The 23,742-nt window shown below is 40.5% G+C and overlaps 1 protein-coding gene across 3 annotated transcripts in view; it reads left to right on the top strand.

Annotated features, from left to right (window-relative positions):
- LOC105493355 (A-kinase anchoring protein 10) overlaps window positions 1–23,742 on the top strand; it is a 90,572-nt gene that overhangs the window by 42,553 nt on the left and 24,277 nt on the right. For all 3 annotated transcript variants that reach the window (XM_071082509.1, XM_071082508.1, XM_071082510.1), the window contains 6 exons: window positions 2,685–2,783; window positions 9,081–9,165; window positions 9,978–10,101; window positions 11,111–11,247; window positions 14,909–15,053; window positions 19,319–19,492. In XM_071082509.1, coding sequence (XP_070938610.1) covers window positions 2,685–2,783; window positions 9,081–9,165; window positions 9,978–10,101; window positions 11,111–11,247; window positions 14,909–15,053; window positions 19,319–19,492 — 764 coding nt within the window. The remainder of the gene's footprint in view (window positions 1–2,684; window positions 2,784–9,080; window positions 9,166–9,977; window positions 10,102–11,110; window positions 11,248–14,908; window positions 15,054–19,318; window positions 19,493–23,742) is intronic.

Genomic DNA, 23,742 nt, shown 5'->3' with positions numbered 1-23,742 from the left:
GTCCATTGCATGAATTTATAGTCTAAAGAATTTTTTACCTTCAATACTTTAATTGTTCTGACAGATTTACACTTCAAACTGTTACTTCATGTGCCCTGAAATTGTCATACCACGGCTTGACAAATCGGTGATCTAAAATATATCCATTTTGGGCCGGACACAGTGGCTCATGCCTGTAATCCCCAGCACTTTGGGAGGCCGAGGCAGGCAGATCACTTGAGGTCAAGAGTTCCAGACCAGCCTGGCCAAAATGGCAAAACCTGGTCTCTGCTAAAAATACAAAAAAATTAGCCAGTCATTGTGGTGCATGCCTGTAATTCCAGGTACTTCGGAGGCTAAGGCAGGAGAATTGCTTGAACCTGGGAGACAAGGTTGCAGTGAGTCGGGATCGCGCCACTGTACTTCAGCCTGGCTGACAGAGCGAGATTCTGTCTCAAAAAATAACATAGGGCCGGGCGCGGTGGCTCACGCCTGTAATCCCAGCACTTTGGGAGGCCGAGGCGGGCGGATCACAAGGTCAGGAGATCGAGACCACGGTGAAACCCCGTCTCTACTAAAAATACAAAAAATTAGTCGGGCGCGGTGGCGGGCGCCTGTAGTCCCAGCTACTCAGGAGGCTGAGGCAGGAGAATGGCGTAAACCCAGGAGGCGGAGCTTGCAGTGAGCCGAGATCGTGCCACTGCACTCCAGCCTGGGCGACAGAGCGAGACTCCGTCTCAAAAAAAAAAAAAAAAAAATAACATAGATCCATTCAAATAGATCATTCTAGTTGTCTGACCTCACAGTTTCCTAAAAGGCACTTTTTTTTTTTTTTTTAAACAGGATGTTTTAAGCAATTTCTCTATAGAGTATTGTAGGAATTGGGCTGGGCACAGTGGCTCATGCCTGTAATCCCAGCACTTTGGGAGGCTGAGGCGGGCAGATCACGAGGTCAGGAGATCGAGACCATCCTGGCTAACATGGTGAAACCCCGTCTCTACTAAAAGTACAAAAAAATTAGCTTGGTGTGGTGGCGGGCATCTGTAATCTCAGCTACTCGGGAGGCTGAGGCAGGAGAATGGTGTGACCCCAGGAGGCAGAGCTGGCAGTGAGTCGAGATTGTGCCACTGCGCTCCAGCCTGGGCAACAGAGCAAGACTCCATCTCATAAAAAAAAAAGAAAAAGAGTATTGTAGGAAGTGGACCCAAAGCATTTATTTTAATCTAGTATTTATTGAGTTAATTTTTAAAATGTATTTTATTATTTTTTAAATGTTTTAAAATGTTTTAATGTTCTTTTATTCTTAAACAAATGAAAACTTTCTATATCTGAAAGAAGGATGTGACCTAGTTCTGTTTCTGAAATATAGTTAATGTGTTATTTAAGAGTATTAATACTTCTTCCAATGGTTTTAATCCCCAGAAAATAAATATGCATTAATATCTAGATAAATTCTTACTGCATTTATCTGGGATTGGCAGGTGTTTTTGACTAAATGGGAAAGCAAGCATTTACAAACAACCAGGTTCTGATTTTAAAGCTTTTGGGCAGACATTTTTTGCTTAGTAATTTGCTCATAATAGCCATACAATAAATATTTGTGGCCGGGCATGGGGGCTCACTCCTGAAATCCCTTCCCTTTGGGAGGCCAAGGTGGGCAGATCACTTGTGGCTAGGAGTTTGAGGCCAGCCTGGCCAACGTGATGAAACCCCGTCTCTACTAAAAATATAAAAATTAGCAAGTGTGTGTCGTCTCAGCTACTCGGGAGACAGAGGCAGGAATATTGAGATATCTGTGGTGTTATCTATTTCTGCTGATAATTGTTGATCCTCTTCAAATAGGACACAAACAAGATCAATTTTTTTTACTCGTAAATTGATGTGGATAGTCTGCTGCTGCCGACTTCATGTACCTTATCCCTCTTAAACCGCTGATTCCTTTGAGGCATTGTCCCCATAAACTTTTGGTAAAGCATCAATAATTTTATCATTCATCCACCCAAGCTTCACTGTAAATTTGATGTTTATTCTTCTATTTTAGCAGAATTCATGTTGCTCCAATAGGGGCTGTCTTCAAACTGGTGTTTTCTCCTTCTTAGTGCCTCAAAGTAGATCCTGTTCAGATATAACAGGTTAATATGAGTTTATTTTGGTGTAAAAGTACTTTGAAATTCATGCATAGTTTTTTCATCATATGCATTTTCCATAGCTTTGAACATCCCCATGTAACTCTCCTCTTCCACAAACCAAACAATGAAAAAGCACCTCCGTGATGGAAGTTCATTTTGCAATAGGAACTCACAGTGATCTAAGCCCTGCTATTCATGAATATAATTCATTACTGGAGGCCGGGCGCGGTGGCTCATGCCTGTAATCCCAGTACTTTGGGAGACTGAGGCGGGTGAATCACGAGGTCAGGAGATCGAGACCATCCTGGCTATTACGGTGAAAACCCATCTCTACTAAAAGATACAAAAAATTAGCTGGGCCTGGTGGCGGGCACCTGTAGTCCCAGCTACTCAGGAGGCTGAGGCAGGAGAATGGCGTGAACCCGGGAGGCGGCGCTTACAGTGAGTCCAGATCGCGCCACTGTACTCCAGCCTGGGTGACAGAGCGAGACTCTGTCTCAAAAAAAAAAAAAAAAAAATTCATTACTGGAGTCTAAGTGGCTTTTAGATTTTTGAAATTCTCTTCTCCCCTTGCAGGTATAGAACAAGATGCAGTGAATACTTTTACCAAATATATATCTCCAGATGCTGCTAAACCAATACCAATTACAGAAGCAATGAGAAATGACATCATAGGTAAGCAATGCTTGAAACTGTGGCAAGAAAAAAAAAACCAAAAAAACAAAAAATGCACAGAACTGATTTTTGGTTACTGACTAATTTTTTCTTAACATGGAATTTAACGGTTCCCTTCCTAATTTGTTTTCTGAGTATTTTTTATGTCAGATTATAGCTCACTTTAAAAGTTTCTCGGCTGCAGTTGGCGCCAGGGTTTTTGCCTGGGCCGGGAGGGCTGCAGTGTAGTGGGTGCTCTGGCCTGGCCACTGCTGAGCAGCTGGGCCGGCGGGCGGCTACGCACACTGGCACAGACCACCAGACGGACTGGCTGACAGCCCCACACCCGTGCACAAAGCGGGCGGGACAGAAACTTCCGGGGTTGGAAGTCCAGTGAGGCTAAAGGCCAGTGCCAAAGTCTCCAGGCATCAGGGCTGCAGCCCAGGAGTCTCAAGACCAGCGGACAACTGGATGGCCAGACAGTTGTCTCAGTGGTGGCCTCTCTGTCTCAGGGCTTCATCCCACTTCTCAGTGGGCCTGACCTCCCGTCTACCTGCGTTAGCCAGAGCCATCACATGGCCCGTGACTTGCCATTTTTTGCCAGTTGATTGTGCCACACACAATGTCATTTCTGTGTCATTTGGCACAGCTGGAGGTGCAAGGAGGAGGGCAGCCTCATGTCCAGTCCCAGTTTCAAGTAACTTTATTCTTCTGAATAAAGACAATTTGCTAACTTTACAAAAAAAAAAAAAAAAAGTTTTTCTTGTATGTTGGACCCAAATTCTTAGACTTTGACCTAAATAACAATGACAGCAAGAACAATAAATAGTACACATTTATTGAACACTCACTGTGTCCCAGACAATATTCCAAGCACTTTCTGTGGATAAACTCTTTAACTTCTAAAGAACTTTGTGGGATAAATACAGTTATTTTATAGATGAAGAAACTGAAGCACAGAGAAGTTAAGTACTTTGTCCAAGGTAACAGCTCAGACATGGCGGAGTCAGGGTTTGAAACTAGACCCTCACATACCTTAACTGCTGTGCTGTGGCAGTGTTTTTCATACTGTAGGTTGGGACCGACCTTCTCCTATGCCCTCACCCCCTACCAAAATAAACATATATATATATGTTAGTGTATATAGATATGTTAGTGTATATATATGTTAGTATATATATATGTTAGTGTGTATATATGTGTATATACACACTAGAATAAAAAAATCAAAGTGTCTCAGAGTAGTAAGGACAAACATCATTTCAGAAAAATGTTTTCATTATATATACATGTATGTATGTGTATGCTGATTCAACAAATATATTTCTGTATAAGTTATAGCAAAATAGTTTGAAAGCTTTTACTGTGTTTTATCAGGAAGACCTTAGGTGAACATATATTCACAGATAAAAGAGGTTTATTTATTCGTTCAATAAATATTACATTCTCATAAGTCCTAATATTATGTATTTTTGTTTTTCAAAAAAGTTAGTATTTGTAATTTATGTAATAAAACTTGTTCTTGCACTTCTAGCAGGTCTGTCCCAATGTGGGGCTTCTTTAATCTTACTGTGGGTACTTTGCACTCACTCACTACTGGAGACAGCAAGACCCCTGTTAGTCTCAGCTGTGTTTCTTAAATTGGCCCACTGTACCTTCCAGTTAGCTATTGTGGGGTCCATCTCATGTTGCCTCCATTTTCCTTTTCTTTCTCCCAGACAGATACCTATAACAGCTGTAACATAGGCCTGGTGGCTGTTGGTGGCTTATCCCTATCTGCTTGTATTTAAGGGGTGGTGTTTCACTGAGTTTTGCTGACAGATGTTGTCATGAGATTTGAGTTTTTCTGTGTTGTTGCTCTGTTTTTATGTGAGAATTTGCTGCTACCATTGTCGCTAGACCAGCTTTTCCTAGTAATACAACAGGGATGTTCTGACTGATTAGAGTTTCCCTGTTTGAAGAATTGGTTGGCTAGTGACTTTTTTGAGGGGAGTCTGTACCAGTTAATAGCCTCACTGGTGTGAGGATGAAAAGGAAAGAGTTTCAAGTCAAATAAAACACTTAAAAATGAAACCACACTGCAACTCTCTTTCTTTTACTTAAGCTTAATCAAATTAATGATGATGTAATCCCATGAAGGAAAAGTCTGCTTAAGGATCAAGTTGATAACATTTTGTGATCAAGGGATTTGAGAAAACCTCTATCCCAGTGTCTATCATTATATATTTTAGGATGTTAATTACCTGTATGGCTTTAGGCAAGTCATTTTTCCTCCTTGAGCCTCATTCTTAATCCTGTCCAAATTATTTGTCTCCTCTTGCTGCAGTTGTACTATTTGAATATAGCTGTCCTTCAAGTGAGTTTTATTCAAAGGAGCCTTCACTTCAGCACTTACTGTGTATCCAACTTGCATAGTCTTTTTTAAAATGTTATCCTTGGGTTTTTGGCTTTGCTTTCTAATTGCTGTTTTTATGTGAGGATTTAGAGTGATCCAGAAGCTATACTTCCACTACCTCCTTCATCTTCCACAAATCTTTAAAGTGGTAGAATTTTAAAAAACTTTGAAGGTACAGCTGACAGAATTTGCTAATGGTTTGGAAGTGAGTAGTATGAGAGGGAAAAAAAGGAATAAAGCATGACTGCATTTTTTTTGTTTGTTTAAGCGATTCCCCTGCCTCAGCCTCCCAAGTAGCTGGGACTACAGGCTCTTGCCACCACCCCCAGCTAATTTTTTTTTTTTTTTTTTGTATTTTAGTAGAAACGGAGTTTCACCGTGTTGGCCAGGATGGTCTCCATCTCCTGACCTCGTAATCCACCCACCTTGGCCTCCCAAAGTGCTGAGGTTACAGGCATGAACCACCCCACCTGACTGCATGACTCCATTTTTTAAAAAACTGAATACCTGGAATTGTAGGGTTGTCATTTATAAGATGAAAAGACTGTAGGAGTAATGGCTTATGAGGAAAATCAGGAGTTTGGTTTTAGACATCCAAATGGTGAATGTCAAGTAGGTAATTGGACACCTACATTAGGATTTTATGGCAGTGGCCTGGGTTGGAGACACGTGTTTGGAAGTCATTAGCATATAGATGGATTTAGAGCTGCAATACTAGATAACATTACCATGGGAGTAAGTGTAATGAGGGAAGATGAGGTCTAAGGACTGAGCCCTGACATTCTGTCAGATGGAGAAGAACTAGCAAAGGACACTTAGGCCCTCTTATGACAATGGTATATCAAGAAGTAGTTTTCTTCAGGAAGCCAAGTAAGAAAAATGTTTCTGGGAGGAAATGAAGCTGAGATAAGTAAGACGAATACTGGAATTGAATGGATTTGACAACCCATCGTACACTAGTTATCTTAATTACAGTGGGCCATTTTAGACGAAACTTAATTGGAGGAGTCTTAAGAGAGAATAGGAGGAGTGGAACCAGCGAGTATTGACAACTCTTATGTGGCATGTTCCTCTAAAGTTGAGCTGGAAGGTGATGTTAATCAAGTGTGCATTGGGGGCAGTGGTGCACACCTGTAATTTCAGCACTTTGGCAGGCCAGGGAGGTTGAATCACTTGAGCCCAGGAGTTTGAGACTAGCCTGGGCAACATAGTGAAACCCCATCTCTACCAAAAAAATAATAATACTACAAAAATTTTTCAGGCATGGTGGTGCATACCTGTAGTCTCAGCTATTAGGAAGGCTGAGGTGGCAGGATCACTTGAGCCCCAGGAGGTCATGGCTGCAGTGAGCCAAGATCATGCCACTGCACTTCAGCCTGGGTGACAGAGCCAGACCCTGTCTCAAAAAAAAAAAGGCGGGGGGGGGGGGGGGGGCAATGGTTTTTAATTTTGTTTTTAAGGTAAGATGTATTATAAGCATGTAAGATGTGTTATAGCATACGAACAGGTATACATGTATAACATGCAGTCCACACAGCTGATAGGAATGAGGCAGTAGTGAAGGAGAAGTTGATGTAGGAGAGGGGACAGTTGTTACAGGAAAGAAGTCTGGAGGCAAAAGGGATGAATTCTAGTGCTCACATAAAATATTACTTAGATGGGAGCGAGGACAGTTTATCTGGAGTCACAGGAAAGAATGCAGTACATGGGTAGAGATGCAGGTGAGTTGAAAGATGTGAGAGACGATGGAAATAATTTTCTGATTGCTTCTATATTCTCACTGAAGCAGGAAGTAAAGTTCTCAGCAAAGAGAACAGGAGAAAGAGGTGTTGAATATTTGAGAAAGGAGATGTACTGTAGAAAAACAAAACAAAACAAAACTCCTGAACTCTCACAAAACAGAACCTTTCCATGACCCTAGTTGTGTGGGGGTTTTCCCCGTCAACTATCAATTCTGCAGATGATTCTCCAGTGACCCCTCCAACTGGGTGTCCTCTAAGTCAGTTCAGTTCTCACACGATCTACCTGGAGATAGCATCAGATCCCACAGATTGAGGACTCTGTCCCACAAGACTGCCCCCACTTCAGATGCCAGTCTGAAGCCCAAGTTGTGGCCTGTGCTTCTGACCGGCCTTCTATAAATTGGAGTTCCCACAGTCCCCTCCTTGGGTTCAATAAATTTGCTAGAGCAGCTGTCAGAACTCAGGGAAATGCTTCACTTATATTTACCAGTTTATTATAAAGGATATTACAAAGGATACAGATTGAACAGGCAGATGGAAGAGATGCATGGGCAAGGTATGGGAGAGGGGGCACAGCTTCCATGCCCTCTCCAGGTCATACCACCCTCCAAGAACCTCTACAGATTTAGCTATTCAGAAGCCCCCCTCCCCATTCTGTCCTTTTGGTTTTTTTGTGGAGACTTCATTATATAGGCATAATTGATCGTTGGCTATTGGTGATCAGCTCAACCTTCAGTCCCCTCCTTCTGGGAGGTTGGTGGGTAGGGCTGAAAGTCCCAACCCTGTAATTCTGCCTTGGTCTTTCTGGTGATTAGCCCTCATCCTAAAGCTCTTTAGAGGCCACCTGCCATTAGTCATCTCATTAGCATTCAAAAGAATCCAGAGATTTCATGAATTTTAGGAGCTGTATGCTAAGAAACTGGCTAAAAAGGCCAGTTGCAATGGCTCAGGCCTGTAATCCCAGCACTTTGGGAGGCTGAGGTAGGGGGATCATTTGAGGCCATGAGATCAAAACCAGCCTGGTCAACATAGTGAGACCCCCTTACAAAATACTTAAAAATTGGCCAGGCGTGGCAGCTCTTGTCTGTAGTCCCAGCTACTCAGAAGGCTGAGGATCACTGAGCCCGGGAGTTCAAGGCAGCAGTGAGCCATGATCGTGCCACTGACTCCAGCTTGTCTCAGAAGAAAAGGGGGAGAAAAAAAAAACTGGGCAAAGAGTAAATAACATATTTCACAATATCACAGATTTGTATTGTCTAGGAAAGTGAATGTGAACAGACCATGACACTAGTATGATCCCTGGGTTTCATGAAGGTCCCACTAAAGTCATGAACACAAAGTGAGACTAGGCATCATGTTATATGGTTTTTCCAGCCATGTTTAACAGTTAGCCAAACAGCTTATTGTTTTGCTGCAGTTTATTTAGGCAGTTCCTTATTTTAGCACATTTCATGTTTTAAAATTTCTACCAATAACATTTTGATAAACTTTTTTACAGATGACTTCACAAATACATAATTTTTTAAGCTACAATCCTAGAAATAGAATTGCTCATTGAAAGGGTATGTTCGTTTTTAAAGCTATGCTAGAAACTGCCAAATTGCCTTCAGAAAAAGGTGTTTATATCCCCACTAACACTAGTGTCAGTTTTCCTGTGCCCTTGCTCAAGTATGCATATTATTAAAAGCAATGTTGTACCAGTTTACTAGACAAAAGGTGCAGTGCCTCCTTATTCTGATCTGATTACTAGTGAGTATGTGTATCTTTTCACGTTGATCATTTTATGTTTGTTCCTTTGTGGGTTGTCATGTCCTTTGCTCATTTTTCTTTTGGGACATTTCTTAGTAGTTTATAAGAGCTCTTGGTATTTTAATGATAGTAATCTTTTAACTGTCATGCATGCTGCAAATCTTTTTTCTGTTTGTTTGCCTTTGTATTTTGTTTTTGGAGTGTTTCAATGTCTAGGAAATAATTTTATGTTGTTAAATCTTTTGATCTCTGCTTTTGCATATGTACTTCAAAAGACTTTCTACTTCAAGGTCAAGTGTTACCTGTATTTTCTATTAGTTCTATTTAAAACCTCTTAATTTACATGCCTATGCTGTTAACTCCCAAGTTGATTCACAAGTGTGTATAGTTTGAATTTAGTGGCAATTTAATTATTTACGACTTCTTTTACAGCAAAGATTTGTGGAGAAGATGGACAGGTGGATCCCAACTGTTTCGTTTTGGCACAGTCCATAGTCTTTAGTGCAATGGAGCAAGAGTAAGTTAGTTCATATTTTCACATTGTGCATCCTAGGGAATTTGGGTTCATTGTTAGGAATGGGCTTCACTTAGCTAAAAATGAAGTATTTTTGAGGATTTAAATATTTTGGATATTTACAGGAACATATAAGGCATACTCTATCTTGATTAATAGTTTCTTTTAAATATAAATTATGTGAACTCTTAAAATTTTAATTTTCATTTTCAATGTTAGTATTTCCTAAGTTAAAATAATTTGTTTTCAGTTATGAAATCATTTGGGGAGTGATTGAGGCCGTAGTGATTATGACTGTTAGAATTGGTTTATTTATTGAAATAATGCATGTCTTCAGATGGCTCTCCTAATTTGTTAGGCTTTAAGCTAAATCGATGCTATATAACTAAATCCACATAGATTTGTTGAAATGGCTCCAGAGGTTTTTTAGATTTATTACTGCTGTGTGCCCTTAAAAAAAAATCTATTCATTCTTTCACTTAACATTTATCAAAAGAGTGCTCTGTGTAAGACATGGTTAGGCATAGTACCAGTCTTGAAGGAAGTTACAACCTAATAAAAGACATAGGGCATGTTCTTTGGTTACTGTAATATGAAGTGGCATGTGTTAAATGTCAGGGGAGAACTACAAAGTCATAAAAAGGTGGGAGAGATTACATACAGGTAAAGGAATCAGGAATGACACCGTGGGGAGTGAGATAGTGTTGACCTAGGCCTTTAAGATACGATAGGGACAGTATGGAAAGAGTATATTTTTCCCACTTAAACTCTTTCCTTGGTCGTTCCCTCAAATTTTCCCTTTTGTCCATGTGCAGGCACTTTAGTGAGTTTCTGCGAAGTCACCATTTCTGTAAATACCAGATTGAAGTGCTGACCAGTGGAACTGTTTACCTGGCTGACATTCTCTTCTGTGAGTCAGCCCTCTTTTATTTCTCTGAGGTAAAGTCTGCATTTCCTTTCACACTCTGTTCGAGCATTCCAGCCTCTAACTATCAATGCTGGGGCCCTGTCTATAGGAAATAACCCAGAAGAGCCAAGTCATTTCCAAAAAGATTTATCGTTGTTTCAAGTTGTTTCTGATAGCAAGAGTAATTTAATAACATATTAGAGAGAACATGAAAACTCAATGTGTTAAATAACTCTAATTTTGAAAAACCTGATTAAGCTACTGCATGCCAGAGAGTGCATGTTTTTAATTGTTTGGAGCTATTTTAAAACCACAGAATTTGAAACTTCCAGGGCATAAATTGCAGACCAGACTTCAGAAGAGAAAAAGAAAAGTAGTAAATTTTTTCTTATGCTCATCATGTTTTCTTTAGCCAGTTGATAGGATTGCCCAGTGAAGAAGCATTTGCAACAGACAATGAGTATATTAATCTTTTTGAGGCATACAGTTTAGTATAATGCTCTTTGTTAGGCTTCAACAAGTGAAATTATTTTGTCAGAAAGCAGAAAGAGGATTCCTGGTCTCACAAAGCAGTAATTTAGACACTTGATTCCGCCTCTTTGCAAGAATACAGGTACTCAGTTGATCTGTTTTTCCACTGCCTTTCTTTGCTATAAGTTTAAACCAACAATTTGTTTAGGCTAATATGTCCTCATGGAATGGTGGAAATGATCAGATATAAAATATTTGGTTAGTTTACTCTTTATATGTTTGCTGGTAAGGAACCACAAATCCAATTTAGTATAATTTTTACTCTAGTTCACTAAAAGTTTGCATCCAGTTGTGTAGTGTTTGTTTCTTGTTAATTTTTTTTTTCCTCTAAATACTTTAAAACTTTTTAATCTCAAATGACTGTAACTTGCTGACAGGTGTTAACTGAAGAAGTCGATCTTTTTGTTTTTTGCTTATGACCTGTATTTTAATATTTGAGCTTATAGATTAGAGATGGTGAGAGAAATCTGTTTATAGTCTTATTTTCCCTTGTGTATTATTTCTTCCTAGTACATGGAAAAAGAGGATGCAGTGAATATCTTACAATTCTGGTTGGCAGCAGATAACTTCCAGTCTCAGCTTGCTGCCAAAAAGGGCCAATACGATGGACAGGAGGCACAGAATGATGCCATGATTTTATATGACAAGTGAGTTATATTGATAGATGCATTCAGCAGATACTTATTGAGCATGTGATATGTTTTGTGGAAATAAAGATGCAAAAACTCAGTCTCTGTTGTCAAGGAGTTCACAGGAGGCAGCATGAAAGCTACTTTTTGTATGGTGTTTGTAAAGCTTTGGGGGTTCTTAGAACAAAAGTTTCTGCTGGGAAAGGGGAGGTGTGTGGGGGGCAAACAGGATGGCAGTGGTAGTGTTCAAGCAGTGTTTCCCAGAAGAGAGATTTTGTTTGGATCCTAAAGAATGAATTGAATTTTGCTACCCAGAGAAGGCAGGAAACAACATTCTAGGCAAAGGCATTGGCACAGAAGCCATGGAGACTTGGCGGAAGGTGGCACTTTGAAGAAACTTGAGTTGAGATAATCAAAGGGTTGGGGAATACATGTGAGGATGCTGGTACTAATTGGAATAGATTGTAAGGGACCTTGAATGCCTCTTTATGGGTATAGTATACTTTCTGTATAAATCTGCCTTGCCACGTTATTAAATGAATTAGTTTTTTTATTAGTTTTCACTGAAAATGAGAGGATAGAAAAATCATACAGTGAACAAAATTGAAAATATCTGATCAGGCAAGTGATGAGCTTGTGGCCAGCTCTGTAACGTATGGTATTCTTTTCATTTAACTTTTCTTACTCTGTAAAAAAAAAATAATTTGTGGTTGGGCACGGTGGCTCACACCTGTAATCCCAACACTTTGAGAGGCAGAAGCGGATGAATTGCTTGAGCCCAGGAATTTGAGACCAGCCTGGGCAACATGGCAAAACCCCGCCTTTACTAAAAATACAAAAATTAGCTGAGCGTGGTGGTGTGCGCCTTTTGTCCTAGCTACTTAGGAGCCTGAGGCAGGAGCATCACCTGAGCCTTGGGAGGTCAACGCTGCAGTGAGCTGTGATCCACTGTACTCCACCCTGTGCAGGGCAGCAGAGTGAGACCCTTTCTCAAAAAAAAAAAAAAAAATTAATTTGTTATTTGTATCCTTAAGCAAATGGTAAAGGAGTAACTTGGGGATAGAGAAAAGTCCATAAATGTTAGGGTTTGAAGACAGCCAATAGCATCTAGGCCAATGGTTCTTGAACACTGATCTGCAGGCTCTTGCTGGGCTGTCTGCATAGGAATCACCTGAGAGCTCGTTAAAAATAGGTTTTCAGGCCGGGTGTGGTGACTCCTGCCTGTAATACCAGCACTTTGGGAGGCCGAAGCGGGCAGATTACCTGAGGACAGGCATTCAAGACCAGCCTGGCCAACATGGTAAAAGCCCATCTCTACTAAAAACACAAGAATTAGCTAGGCATGGTGGCACACACCTGTAATCCCAGGTACTCGGGAGGCTGAGGCAGGAGAATTGCCTGAGCCCGGGAGGCGGAGGTTGCAGTGAGCCGAGATCATGCCACTGCACTCCAGCCTAGCTGACAGAGCGAGACTCTGTCTCAGAAAAAAAAAAAAAATTAAGTTTTCAATCTGGGCATGGTGGCTCACACCTGTAATCGCAGCATTTTGGAAGGCCAAGGCAGGCAGATCACTTGAGGTCAGGAGTTCAAGACCCACCTGGCCAACATAGTGAAACCTGTCTCTACTAAAAACTACCAAAATTAGCTGGGCATTTTGACGGGTGCCTGTAATCCCAGCTACTAGGGAGGCTGAGGCAGGAGAATTGCTTGAATCCAGGAGGCAGAGGTTGCAATGAGCTGACATCGTGCCACTGCACTGGAGCCTGGGTGACAGAGGGAGACTCCATCTCAAAAAAAAAAAAAAGTTTCCAGTCCCCCACCCACCCAGTCTCAGAAATTCTGATTCCACAGGTTTGAGGTGTGACCAGGAATCTTTATTTTTAGAAAACATACCAGATAATTCTGATAAATAGCCAGATTAGGGATGTAGTCTGATTTTCCTATTTTGCAAGTAAGGAAAATAAGGCCCAGAGAGGTAATGATTTTCTCAGAGTCACAGAACAAGTTAGTGGCAGCACTTGGACTGGAATGCAGTTCTTAATGTTCTGTCCAGTGTTTATTTTGATAAATATGTTTGGCCGGGCGCGGTGGCTCAAGCCTGTAATCCCAGCACTTTGGGAGGCCGAGACGGGTGGATCACGAGGTCAGGAGATCGAGACCATCCTGGCTAACCCAGTGAAACCCCGTCTCTACTAAAAAATACAAAAAAACTAGCCGGGCGAGGTGGCGGGCGCCTGTAGTCCCAGCTACTCGGGAGGCTGAGGCAGGAGAATGGCCTGAACCCGGGAGGCGGAGCTTGCAGTGAGCTGAGATCCGGCCACTGCACTCCAGCAAGGGGGACAGAGTGAGACTCCGTCTCAAAAAAGAAAAAAAAAAAAGATAAATATGTTTGTAGACGATACTAGATAAGAAACATTGCTATATAGATATTGAGATAAGAAGGGTTTACATTTAGAAATTTGGTGTAAAATGCCTGAACATTCAAGTCGTGGAGGAGTATTGACCAACTTATTCAATACAACATAGGAGATTCACATTTTGTTACAAAAATGCTGATTTAAAAGGAGAGTTTTCTTTTTTTTTCTTTTTTATTTTTTGAGATGGAGTCTTGCTGTGTCACCCAGGCTGGAGTGCAGTGACACGATCTCAACTCACTGCAACCTCCGCCTCCTGGGTTCAAGCGATTCTCCTGCCTCAGCCTCCCAAAGTGCTGGGATTACAGGTGCGGGCCACCATGCCCAGCTAATTTTTGTATTTTTAGTAGAGACAGGTTTCACCATGTTGGCCAGGCCGGTCTTGAACACCTGACCTCAAATGATCCACCCACCTTGGCCTCCCAAAGTGCTGGGATTACAGGTGTGAGCCACTGTGCCCGGCATACTTGTTTTTGTATCATATATATGCATCATCATAGTCATGCCTTATCAGCCTTTGTATTTCTGTCAGGAGATAGGAGATAGAAGCCATTAGAGTGCTTGGAAGAGAACTTTTTTTTTTTCCTCGCATTTAATGCTTTTTTTGGTATTCGTTTCATAATCAGCTTACCAAAACATTAGCTGCATTATACCCTATCAAGGTAGAAATCTTTGTGTTCCCAATATTAGTTACTCCCTTTCCTTTCCACACTGAGTCATCAGTAAGTCCTGTTCTATCCAAATAGATCATATCCATCCAGCTCACCCTCAGTGCCATTTTGTTTTGAATTTGTACATGTTTACTGCTGATGCCATATAGTTATGATGATGTGTTCTTATTTTATTCTGTGCATACAAGTTCTCAGCTTGCTTTTTAGGGGAAATGACCATGTCTTCCTTTCCTATAAATTCATTTCTGTCTATCAAGTCCTGAACAGAGAATAGGTACCCATAAATATGTGACTATTAGTTTCTTTGCCTCAGTTGTAGTCTGCTCCTTACAGCTTTTAAACAACAGTAGAGTTCACCGTCAAGAACTAAGGATGGTTGGCAGACAGATAGAAAGGTAGCAAGTTGACCCAACTATCTGTGGGGAAGTGGGAATAAAGAAAGGTTGCATCAGTACTGTCATCACATAGCTCTATGGTTCTAGGCCTGCAGACTGAATCAAGTAGCCTTGTAGAAGATTCTCTGGAGGAGGCGCCAAAAGTTGCTTATACTTGCTATGGAATTTGATTTTACTTTGGATATCTTTTTTACCATAGATACTTCTCCCTCCAAGCCACACATCCTCTTGGATTTGATGATGTCGTACGATTAGAAATTGAATCCAATATCTGCAGGGAAGGTGGGCCACTCCCCAACTGTTTCACAACTCCATTACGTCAGGCCTGGACAACCATGGAGAAGGTAACCAAGAACTTCAAATGTATTAAACTACAAGAAGTTTTATTGGTAGAACTCATAAAATATAAGGTGGGAAAACCAAGCAGAGTAGCACAGTGGAAATTGAAGCAGTCCAGCACAGTGATTAAGAGCAGAGGCCTTGAGTCTGGCCTGGTATGTACAGTCACATGCCACATAACATTTTAGTCAACAGTGGGCTGCATGTACAATGGTCCTGTATGATTATAATGGATCAGAGCTGGCAGTGTAATAATAACAAAGGTTAGAAAAAACAAATTTTAATGAATAAAAAAGAAAAAAGAAAAACTAAAAAGATAAAGAATAAACAAGAACAAAACCAAAAAAATTAATGGAACTGAAAAATCTCTGTTGCCTCATATTTACTGTACTATAATTTTAATCATTATTTGAGAGTGCTCCTTCTTATTTAAAAAAAAAAAAAAGTTAACTGTAAAACAGCTTCAGACAGGTCCTTCACAAGGTTTCCAGAAGGAGGCATTGTTATCAAAGGAGATGATGGCCCCATGCGTGTTACTGCCCCTGAAGACCTTCCAGTGGGACAAGATGTGGAGGTGAAGGAAAGTGATAATGATGATCCTGACCTGTGTGGGCTTAGGCTAATGTGGGTGTTTGTCTTAGTTTTTAACAAACAAATTTAAAAAGAAAAAAAAAATCAAAAATAGAAAAAAGCTTATAAAATAAGGATATAATGAAAATATTTTTGTACAGCTGTATATGTTTGTGTTTTAAGCTGTTATGACAACAGAGTTAAAAAGTTAAAAAAAGGTGAAACTTACAGAGTTAAAAAGTTACAGTAAGCTAATTTATTATTAAAGAAAAAATTTTAAGTAAATTTAGTGTAGCCTAAGTGTATAGTGTAAGTCTACAGTAGTGTGTAGTAATGTGCTAGGCCTTCACATTCACTCACCACTCACTCACTGACTCCCCCAGAGCAACTTCCAGTCCTGCAAGCTCCATTCATGGTAAGTGCCTTATACAGATGGACCTTTTTTTATCTTTTAAACTGTATTTTTACTGTGCCTTTTCTGTGTTTGTGTTTAAATACACAAATCCTTACCACTGTAATAGTAGCCTGCAGTATTTGTTATAGTAACATGTGATAAAGGTTTGTAGCCCAAAAGCAATAGGTTGTACCATATAGCCAAGGGGTATAGTAGGCCATACCATCTAGGTTTGTATAAGTACACTCTGTGATGTTAGCACAATGGCAAATAGAAATTCGATTGATTGATTGATTGATTGATTGAGACAGAATCTCACTCTGTTGTCCAGGCTGGAGTGCAGTGGCACAATCTTGGCACACTGCAACTTCTGCCTCCCAGGTTCGAGCAATTCTCCTGTCTCATCCTCCCACGTAGCTGGGATTACAGGCAGGCACCACCACGCCTGGCTAATTTTCGTATTTTAGTAGAGACGGGGTTTCACCATGTTGGCCAGGCTGTTCTCGAACTCCTGACCTTAAGTGATCTGCCTGCTTTGGCCTCCGAAAGTGCTGGGATTACAGGCATGAGCCACCATGTCTGGGCAGTAACTGAAATTCTCTAATGCCATTTTCCTTATCTGTAAAATGACGATAATATGCATATTTACCTCAAAGTTACTTTGAGGATTAAAATAAGGTAATGTATATAAAAATACATATTAACATAGTACCTGATAACATGGTAAGCATCAAAAAATGTTAACTACTGTTATTACTATTATTATTACATATTTTAAAATAATTAGAAAGCATTATCAAAAATTAGCTGGGCGTAGTGGCACACACCTGTAGTTCCAGCTACTCAGGAGGCTGAAGCTGAAGGATTGCTTGAGCCTGGGAGTTCAAGGCTGCAGTGAGCCGTGTTCATGCCCCTGCACTCCAGCCTTGGTGACAGAGCAAGACCCTGTCTCCAAAAATTGAAGAAGGCATTATGGGGCAGAGTTAGCTTAGTAATGATCCAAATATTTCACCAGTATCTGTCACAGGATTGGAATACTAGTTTTCGGTATTATGATCACTAGGTATTACTAATAGCTTATTAATAATAAAGTATTGACCGGGCGCAGTGACTCATGCCTGTAATCCCAGCACTTTGGGAGGCTGAGGCGGGTGGATCACCTGAGGTCAGGAGTTTGAGACCAGCCTGACCAACATGGAGAAACCCCATTTCTACTAAAAACACAAAATTAGTTGGGCGTGGTGGTGCATGCCTGTAATCCCAGCTACTTAGGAGGCTGAGGTGGGAGAATTGCTTGAATCCAGGAGGCGGAGGTTGCAGTGAGCTGAGATTGCGACATTGCACTCCAGCCTGGGCAACAAGAGCAAAACTCCATCTCAAAAAAATAATGATAATAAATAAATAAAAGTAAAGTTTTGATGTTTGTGAATGGTTTATTCTTCTAATGAACTAGAGGAGATTTTTCCAGGAATTGTAGAGCCCATGAGGTTAATGTTGTTTATATGTGTCATGTGTATCCAGGTGAAAAAACTTAATTAAGTGCTATTATATAATACTATACACAAAAACTGAATTTTAGGAATACTGAAGAATTACATATAGAAGTCAAATCATTAAATGGCTAGTAGTAAACAGAATAGAGTGTCAACTGTTACCCAATGATAATAATATTTTCACAATTAAAATTAAACCTTTTCTGATTTTAAAGGAAAAGTTCAGATCTGTGTGATATAAAGAATATAAGTTTTCAGGGTAATAAAATTAAAATGCAGAGAGAAAATGCAAAAGTAGTTCTTACTAGATATGTGTATGTAAGGAACTTAGACTAATTTTAAGAACACTATCAAGACCCTGGTAGTTAAGTAGGAAAAAAGACATGAATGATTCATTCACCAAAAAGTGTCATGGTGGTAAACAAAAGAAATGTGTTTCTGCCATCCTGGAGCTTAGTCTACAAAAAAGGCACATATTGGCTGGGCATGGTGGCTCGCACCTCTAATCCCAGCACTTTGGGAGATTGAGATGGGTGGATCACCTGAGGTCAGGAGTTCAAGAGCAACTTGGCCAACATGGCGAAACCCCATCTCTACTAAAAATACAAAAATTAACTGGATGTGGTCTTGGGCACCTATAATCCCAGCTACTCGGGAGGCTGAGGCAGGAGAATCACTTGATCCTGGGAGGCAGAGGTTCCAGTGAGTCGAGATCACACCACTGCATTCCAGCCTTGGCGACAAGAGCGAAACTCCATCTCAAAAAACCAAAAACAAACAAAAAAGGTGCATATTAAATATGAACATAAATATTTACAAATTATACTGAATAAGTTCTCATGTTTGTTATTTGCATGTCCAGTTACAAACTTTTCCTTTATAGAATTAGAAATACAAGTAATAAACATGAGAACTCATTCAGTATAATTAATAATTATTAAATGTAAAGAAAAACATCTATGTAAAATTAGGTATTTAATAATTATTTGGAAAAAAAAAAACATACAACCCAGTGTTAGAAAACCTATGTGGAAACAGATATTTTGATATATTGCTAGTGATTCAAATTGATAATGTTCCTTTGAAGGGTAAGCTGACCATATATATCAAAGTTAAAATTTAACTCAGCAATCACACGCCTGGTGAGTTATCTTAAGGAAATCAGTTTGAAAGTAAAATCAATATATGCACAAAGACTTTAATATTTATCATAAACCAGAAAACTGGAGTTTATGTAAATATCAGGTTTATGTAATACTTTCATGACAAATGTTTTGGGGGAGAAAACCCAACAAAATTACATGCATTGTAATTTTTTTTTTTTTTTTTTTTTTTTTTTGAGACATAGTCTCGCACTGGCATCCAGGCTGGGGTGCAAGTGGCACAATCTCGGCTCACTGCAACCTCTGCCACCCGGGTTTAAGCAATTCTCCTGTCTCAGCCTCCCGAGTACCTGTGATTATAGGTGCTCACCACCATGCCTGGCTAATTTTTATAGTTTTTAGTAGAGATAGGGTTTCATCATGTTGCCCAAGCTGTTCTTAAATTCCTGGCCTCAAGTGATCTGTCTGCCATGGCCTCCCAGAGTGCTGAGATTACAGGTGTGAGCCACTGCACCCAGCCTCATGCATTACAATTTTAATTTGTAAACTGTACAAAGGAATAATACTTGTAGTAAAACAAGAAGGAAAAACATTTGTTATAGATAGTTAACGTTTATAACCAGTAAAATTATACGTAAAGTTTATTTATTTAAAATAGTTTTAGTTGGATTTGATTTCAACTTTGAAATAATGCTTTTCCTCTCTATCAGGTCTTTTTGCCTGGCTTTTTGTCCAGCAATCTTTATTATAAATATTTGAATGATCTCATCCATTCGGTTCGAGGAGATGAATTTCTGGGTGGGAACGTTTCGATGACTGCTCCTGGCTCTGTTGGCCCTCCTGATGAGTCTCACCCAGGGAGTTCTGACAGCTCTGCGTCTCAGGTATTGACTGATTGCATCTGCCATTAGGGAGAAAAGCATACACATCCTTTCCTTCACATCCCAGTAACAGATCCTGTTTGTAAATTTTAAGTTGCAGAAACAAAAGATAAATAAAAGCCGGGTGCGGTGGTTTGTGCCTGTAATCCCAGCACTATGGAAGGCTGCAGTGGGCAGATCTCATGAGGTCAGGAATTCAAGACCAGCCTGGCCGACATGGTGAAACCCATCTCTACTAAAAATACAAAAATTAGCCGGGCATGGTGGCAGGCACCTGTAATCCCAGCTACTTGGGAGGCTGAGGCAGGAGAATCCCTTGAACCCAGGAGTCAGAGGTTGCAATTAGGCGAAATCGCGCCACTGCACTCCAGTCTGGGTGAGAGAGTGAGACTGTCTCAAAAAAAAAAAAAATGAGAGAGAGAAATAAAATTAGCTTACTTACTATCTTCTAATTAAAGCATTTGTGGTGACTTACAATATACTGTATTGTAAAGTATCATGCTGTTTCATTTAGGCCATTATTCTGTTTGAATCTGTGGCTATTTCTCTTAATAAATCAAGTAATATGGAATATATTCATAGCCTCTGAAGAGCTCTGTATGTAAGTATTTAGGATACTTTTTATTTTTTTATTTTTTATTTTTTTAGGATACTTTTAATAAAATAATTGAGTGAATTCTTAGGTCTCCTTTTTTTTCTTTTTCTTTTTCTTTTTTTTTTTTTTTTTTTTTTTTTTTGAGACAGGGTCTCCTCACTGCAGCCGGGAAATTCTGGGCTCAAATAATCCACCCACCACAACCTCCTGAGTAGCTGGGACTAGAGGCATGCACCACCACGCCTGACTAATTTGCAAATTTTTTTTGGCCAGGCGCGGTGGCTCACACCTGTAATCCCAGCACTTTGGGAGACTGAGGTGGGCAGATCAGGAGGTCAGGAGGTCAGGAGATCAAGACCATCCTGGCCAACGTGGTGAAACCCCGTCTCTACTAAAAATACAAAAATTAGCTGGGTATAGTGGTCGCACTCCTGTAATCTCAGCTACTTGGGAGGCTGAGGCAGGAGAATGGCTTGAACCAGGGGGTCGGAGTTTGCAGTGAGCCGAGATCATGCCACTGCACTCCAGCCTGGCAACAGAAGAGACTCCATCTCAAAAAAAAAAAAAAAATGTATACATGACCATATAAAAACCACTGAAATGTATGATGTGAATGTGAATTAGCACAATAAAGCTGTACAAAAAAAGAATACACGGTATGGTTTTATTTATAAAATGACAAGAACAGGTAACGCTAATCTACGCTAACATTTCAGGTATTTGCCAGCACGCCTGGCAGATTTTTCTATTTTTACTAGAGACGGGGTTTCAATGTGTTAGCCAGGCTGGTCACGAACTCCTGACCTCAGGTGATCTGCCTGCCTAGGCCTCCCAGAGTGCTGGGATTACAGGCGTGAGCCATTGGGCCTGGCCTAAATTTTCTTTTTTCTTTTTTTTTGGTGGGGGGACAGAGTCTTGCTCTTGTTGCCCAGGCTGGAGTGCAATGGCTCAATCACTGCAATCTCTGCCTCCTGGGTTCAAGCGATTCTCCTGCCTCAGCCTCCCCAGTAGCTGGGATTACAGGCGCCCACCACCACACCCAGCTAACTTTTGTATTTTTTTTAGAGACAGGGTTTCACCATGTTGGCCAGGCTGGTCTCGAACTCCTGACCTCAGGTGATCCAGCTGCATTGGCTTCCCAAAGTGCTGGGATTACAGGCATGAGCTACCATGCCCAGCCAATTTTCTCATTATATTGCTCAGGCTGGTGTCAAACTCCTGGGTTCAAGTGATCCTCCTGCCTTGGCCTCCCAAAGTGTGGGGATTACAGGCGTGAGCCACCTTGCTCAGGCTCTTTGCCCATTTTTAAATTAGATTGCCTTTTTATATTGAGTTTTAGGAGTCCTTTATATATTACAGATAAATGTTCCTTATCAAATTATATTATTTCCAGGTATTTTCTTCATTCTGTGAGTTGTCTTTCCTCTACCTTTTAAAAAAGGGTTTTTTTTGTTTTGTTTTGTTTTTGTTGTTTGTTTTTTGAGATAAGGTCTCATTCTGTTGCCCAGGCTGGAATACAGTGGCACAATCACAGCTCACTGCCACCTCAACCTCCTGGGCCGAAGTGATCCTCTCACTTCAGCCTCCTGAATAGCTAAGGCCATAGATACGCACTCTCCCAGCCAGCTATTTTTTTCTGTTTGTAGAGACAGATCTTACTGGGTTGCCCAGGCTGGTCTCAAACTCTAGGCTCAAAGTGATTCTCCCACCTTTGCTTCCCAGAGTGCTGGGATTACAGATGTCAGCCACATGCAACCTGTCTTTTCACTATTAATAGTGTCTTCCTGCCTCAGCCTCCCAAGTAGCTGGGATTACAGGCACCCACCACCATGCCTGGCTAATTTTTTTGTATTTTTGGTAAAGACAGCGTTTCACCATGTTCACCCAGCTGGTCTTGAACTCCTGAATTCAGGTGATCCACCTGCCATGGCCTCCCAAAGTGCTGGGATTACAGGCGTGAGCCACTGCACCCAGCCGAAATATTGCCATCTTAGCAATATTGTCTTCTAATTTGTGAACATAGATGTATCTTCATGTATTTATGTGTTCTTTAATTTCAGCAGAATTTTGTAGTTTTCAGAGTAGAAGCCTTTCACCCCCTTGGGTCATTTATTCCTATGTTTAAATTCTTTTCGATTCCATTATAAATAGAATTGTTTTCTTAATTTCATTTTCAGATTGTTTGATGAGAGAGCATAGAAATACAAGTGATTTTGGCTGGGCACGGTGGCTCACTTTGGGAGGCTGAGATGGGTGGATCACGAGGTCAGGAGTTCCAGACCATCCTGGCTAACACAGTGAAACCCCGTCTCTACTAAAAATAAAAAAAAATTAGCCAGGCGTGGTGGCAGGCACCTGTAGTCCCAGCTACTCAGGAGGCTGAGGCAGGAGAATGGTGTGAATCCCGGAGGTGGAGCTTGCAGTGGGTCAAGATCGTGCCACTGCACTCCAGCCTTGGTGACAGAGCGAGACTCCATCTCAAAAAAAAGAAAGAAATACAAGTGATTTTTACATGTTGATGCAAGTGCAACTTCAACTTTGCTAAATCTGATTGTTAGCTCTAATAGTTTTTTGTGGATTCTTTAGGATTTTCATTATATAAGATCATGTCATTTATGGATACAGATAGTTTATTTCTGGCTAGAACTTACAGAACAATGATGAGTAAAAGTGGCAAAAGCAAAAATCTTTGTCTTGTTTCCTATCCGACAGGGAATGCTTTCAGTTTCATCATTTAATATGATGTTAGGTCTGGGTTTTCAATAAATGCCTTTTTTCAGGTTGAGGAATTTCCCTATCATTCCTAATTTTTTAATGCTTTTTTTTTTTTTTTTTAAATCATGAAACGGTGTTGAATATTGTCATGTTCTTCCTGTATCAGTATAAATGATCATATGGGTTTTGGGTTGTATTCTACTGATGTGAAATATTAATTGATTTTCAGTGTTAAACCAACCATGCATGCCTGAGATCAATCTCACTTGGTCATGGTGTGTAATCTTTTCAATATGCTGCTGGATTCTATTTACTGGTATTTTGTTGAAGATTTTGTATCTGAACGCTTAAGATAACATTTATACTCCATCACAAATCAATTGACCATAAATGTGAGGGTGTATTTGTGGGTTCTTAATTCTCTTCCATTCCAAAGATAAGACATCCATCCATCTTTATGGTCTGTCTTTATGCCAGTACCATACTCTCTTGATTACTATTGCTGTGTAATAAGTTTTGAAATCAGAAAGTAAGAGTGAGATTTTGGTATCTGAGTAACAGTCGTCATAGAATTAGTTGAGAAGTATTTCCTCTTCTTTATTCTGGTCCCTCTTTCTTTTTTATTTAACTGTGTATCTTGGAGATTGTTCCTTCTCAACACATAATGAGAGCCCCTTTCCCTACCCTCCCACCCCCGCTATAGAGAGTTCTATAAGTGTCTGTTCAATTATTTTATTTGCAGGCCGGGCGCGGTGGCTCAAGCCTGTAATCCCAGCACTTTGGGAGGCCGAGGCGGGTGGATCACGAGGTCAGGAGATCGAGACCATCCTGGCTAACATGGTGAAACCCCGTCTCTACTAAAAATACAAAAAACTAGCCGGGCGAGGTGGCGGGCGCCTATAGTCCCAGCTACTCGGAGGCTGAGGCAGGAGAATGGCGTGAA

This window comes from Macaca nemestrina, chromosome 17, assembly GCF_043159975.1.
Source record: "Macaca nemestrina isolate mMacNem1 chromosome 17, mMacNem.hap1, whole genome shotgun sequence".
Taxonomy (NCBI): domain Eukaryota; kingdom Metazoa; phylum Chordata; class Mammalia; order Primates; family Cercopithecidae; genus Macaca; species Macaca nemestrina.
Note: the sequence above shows the minus strand (reverse complement) of the source record. Positions and strands in the feature narration are given on the sequence as shown.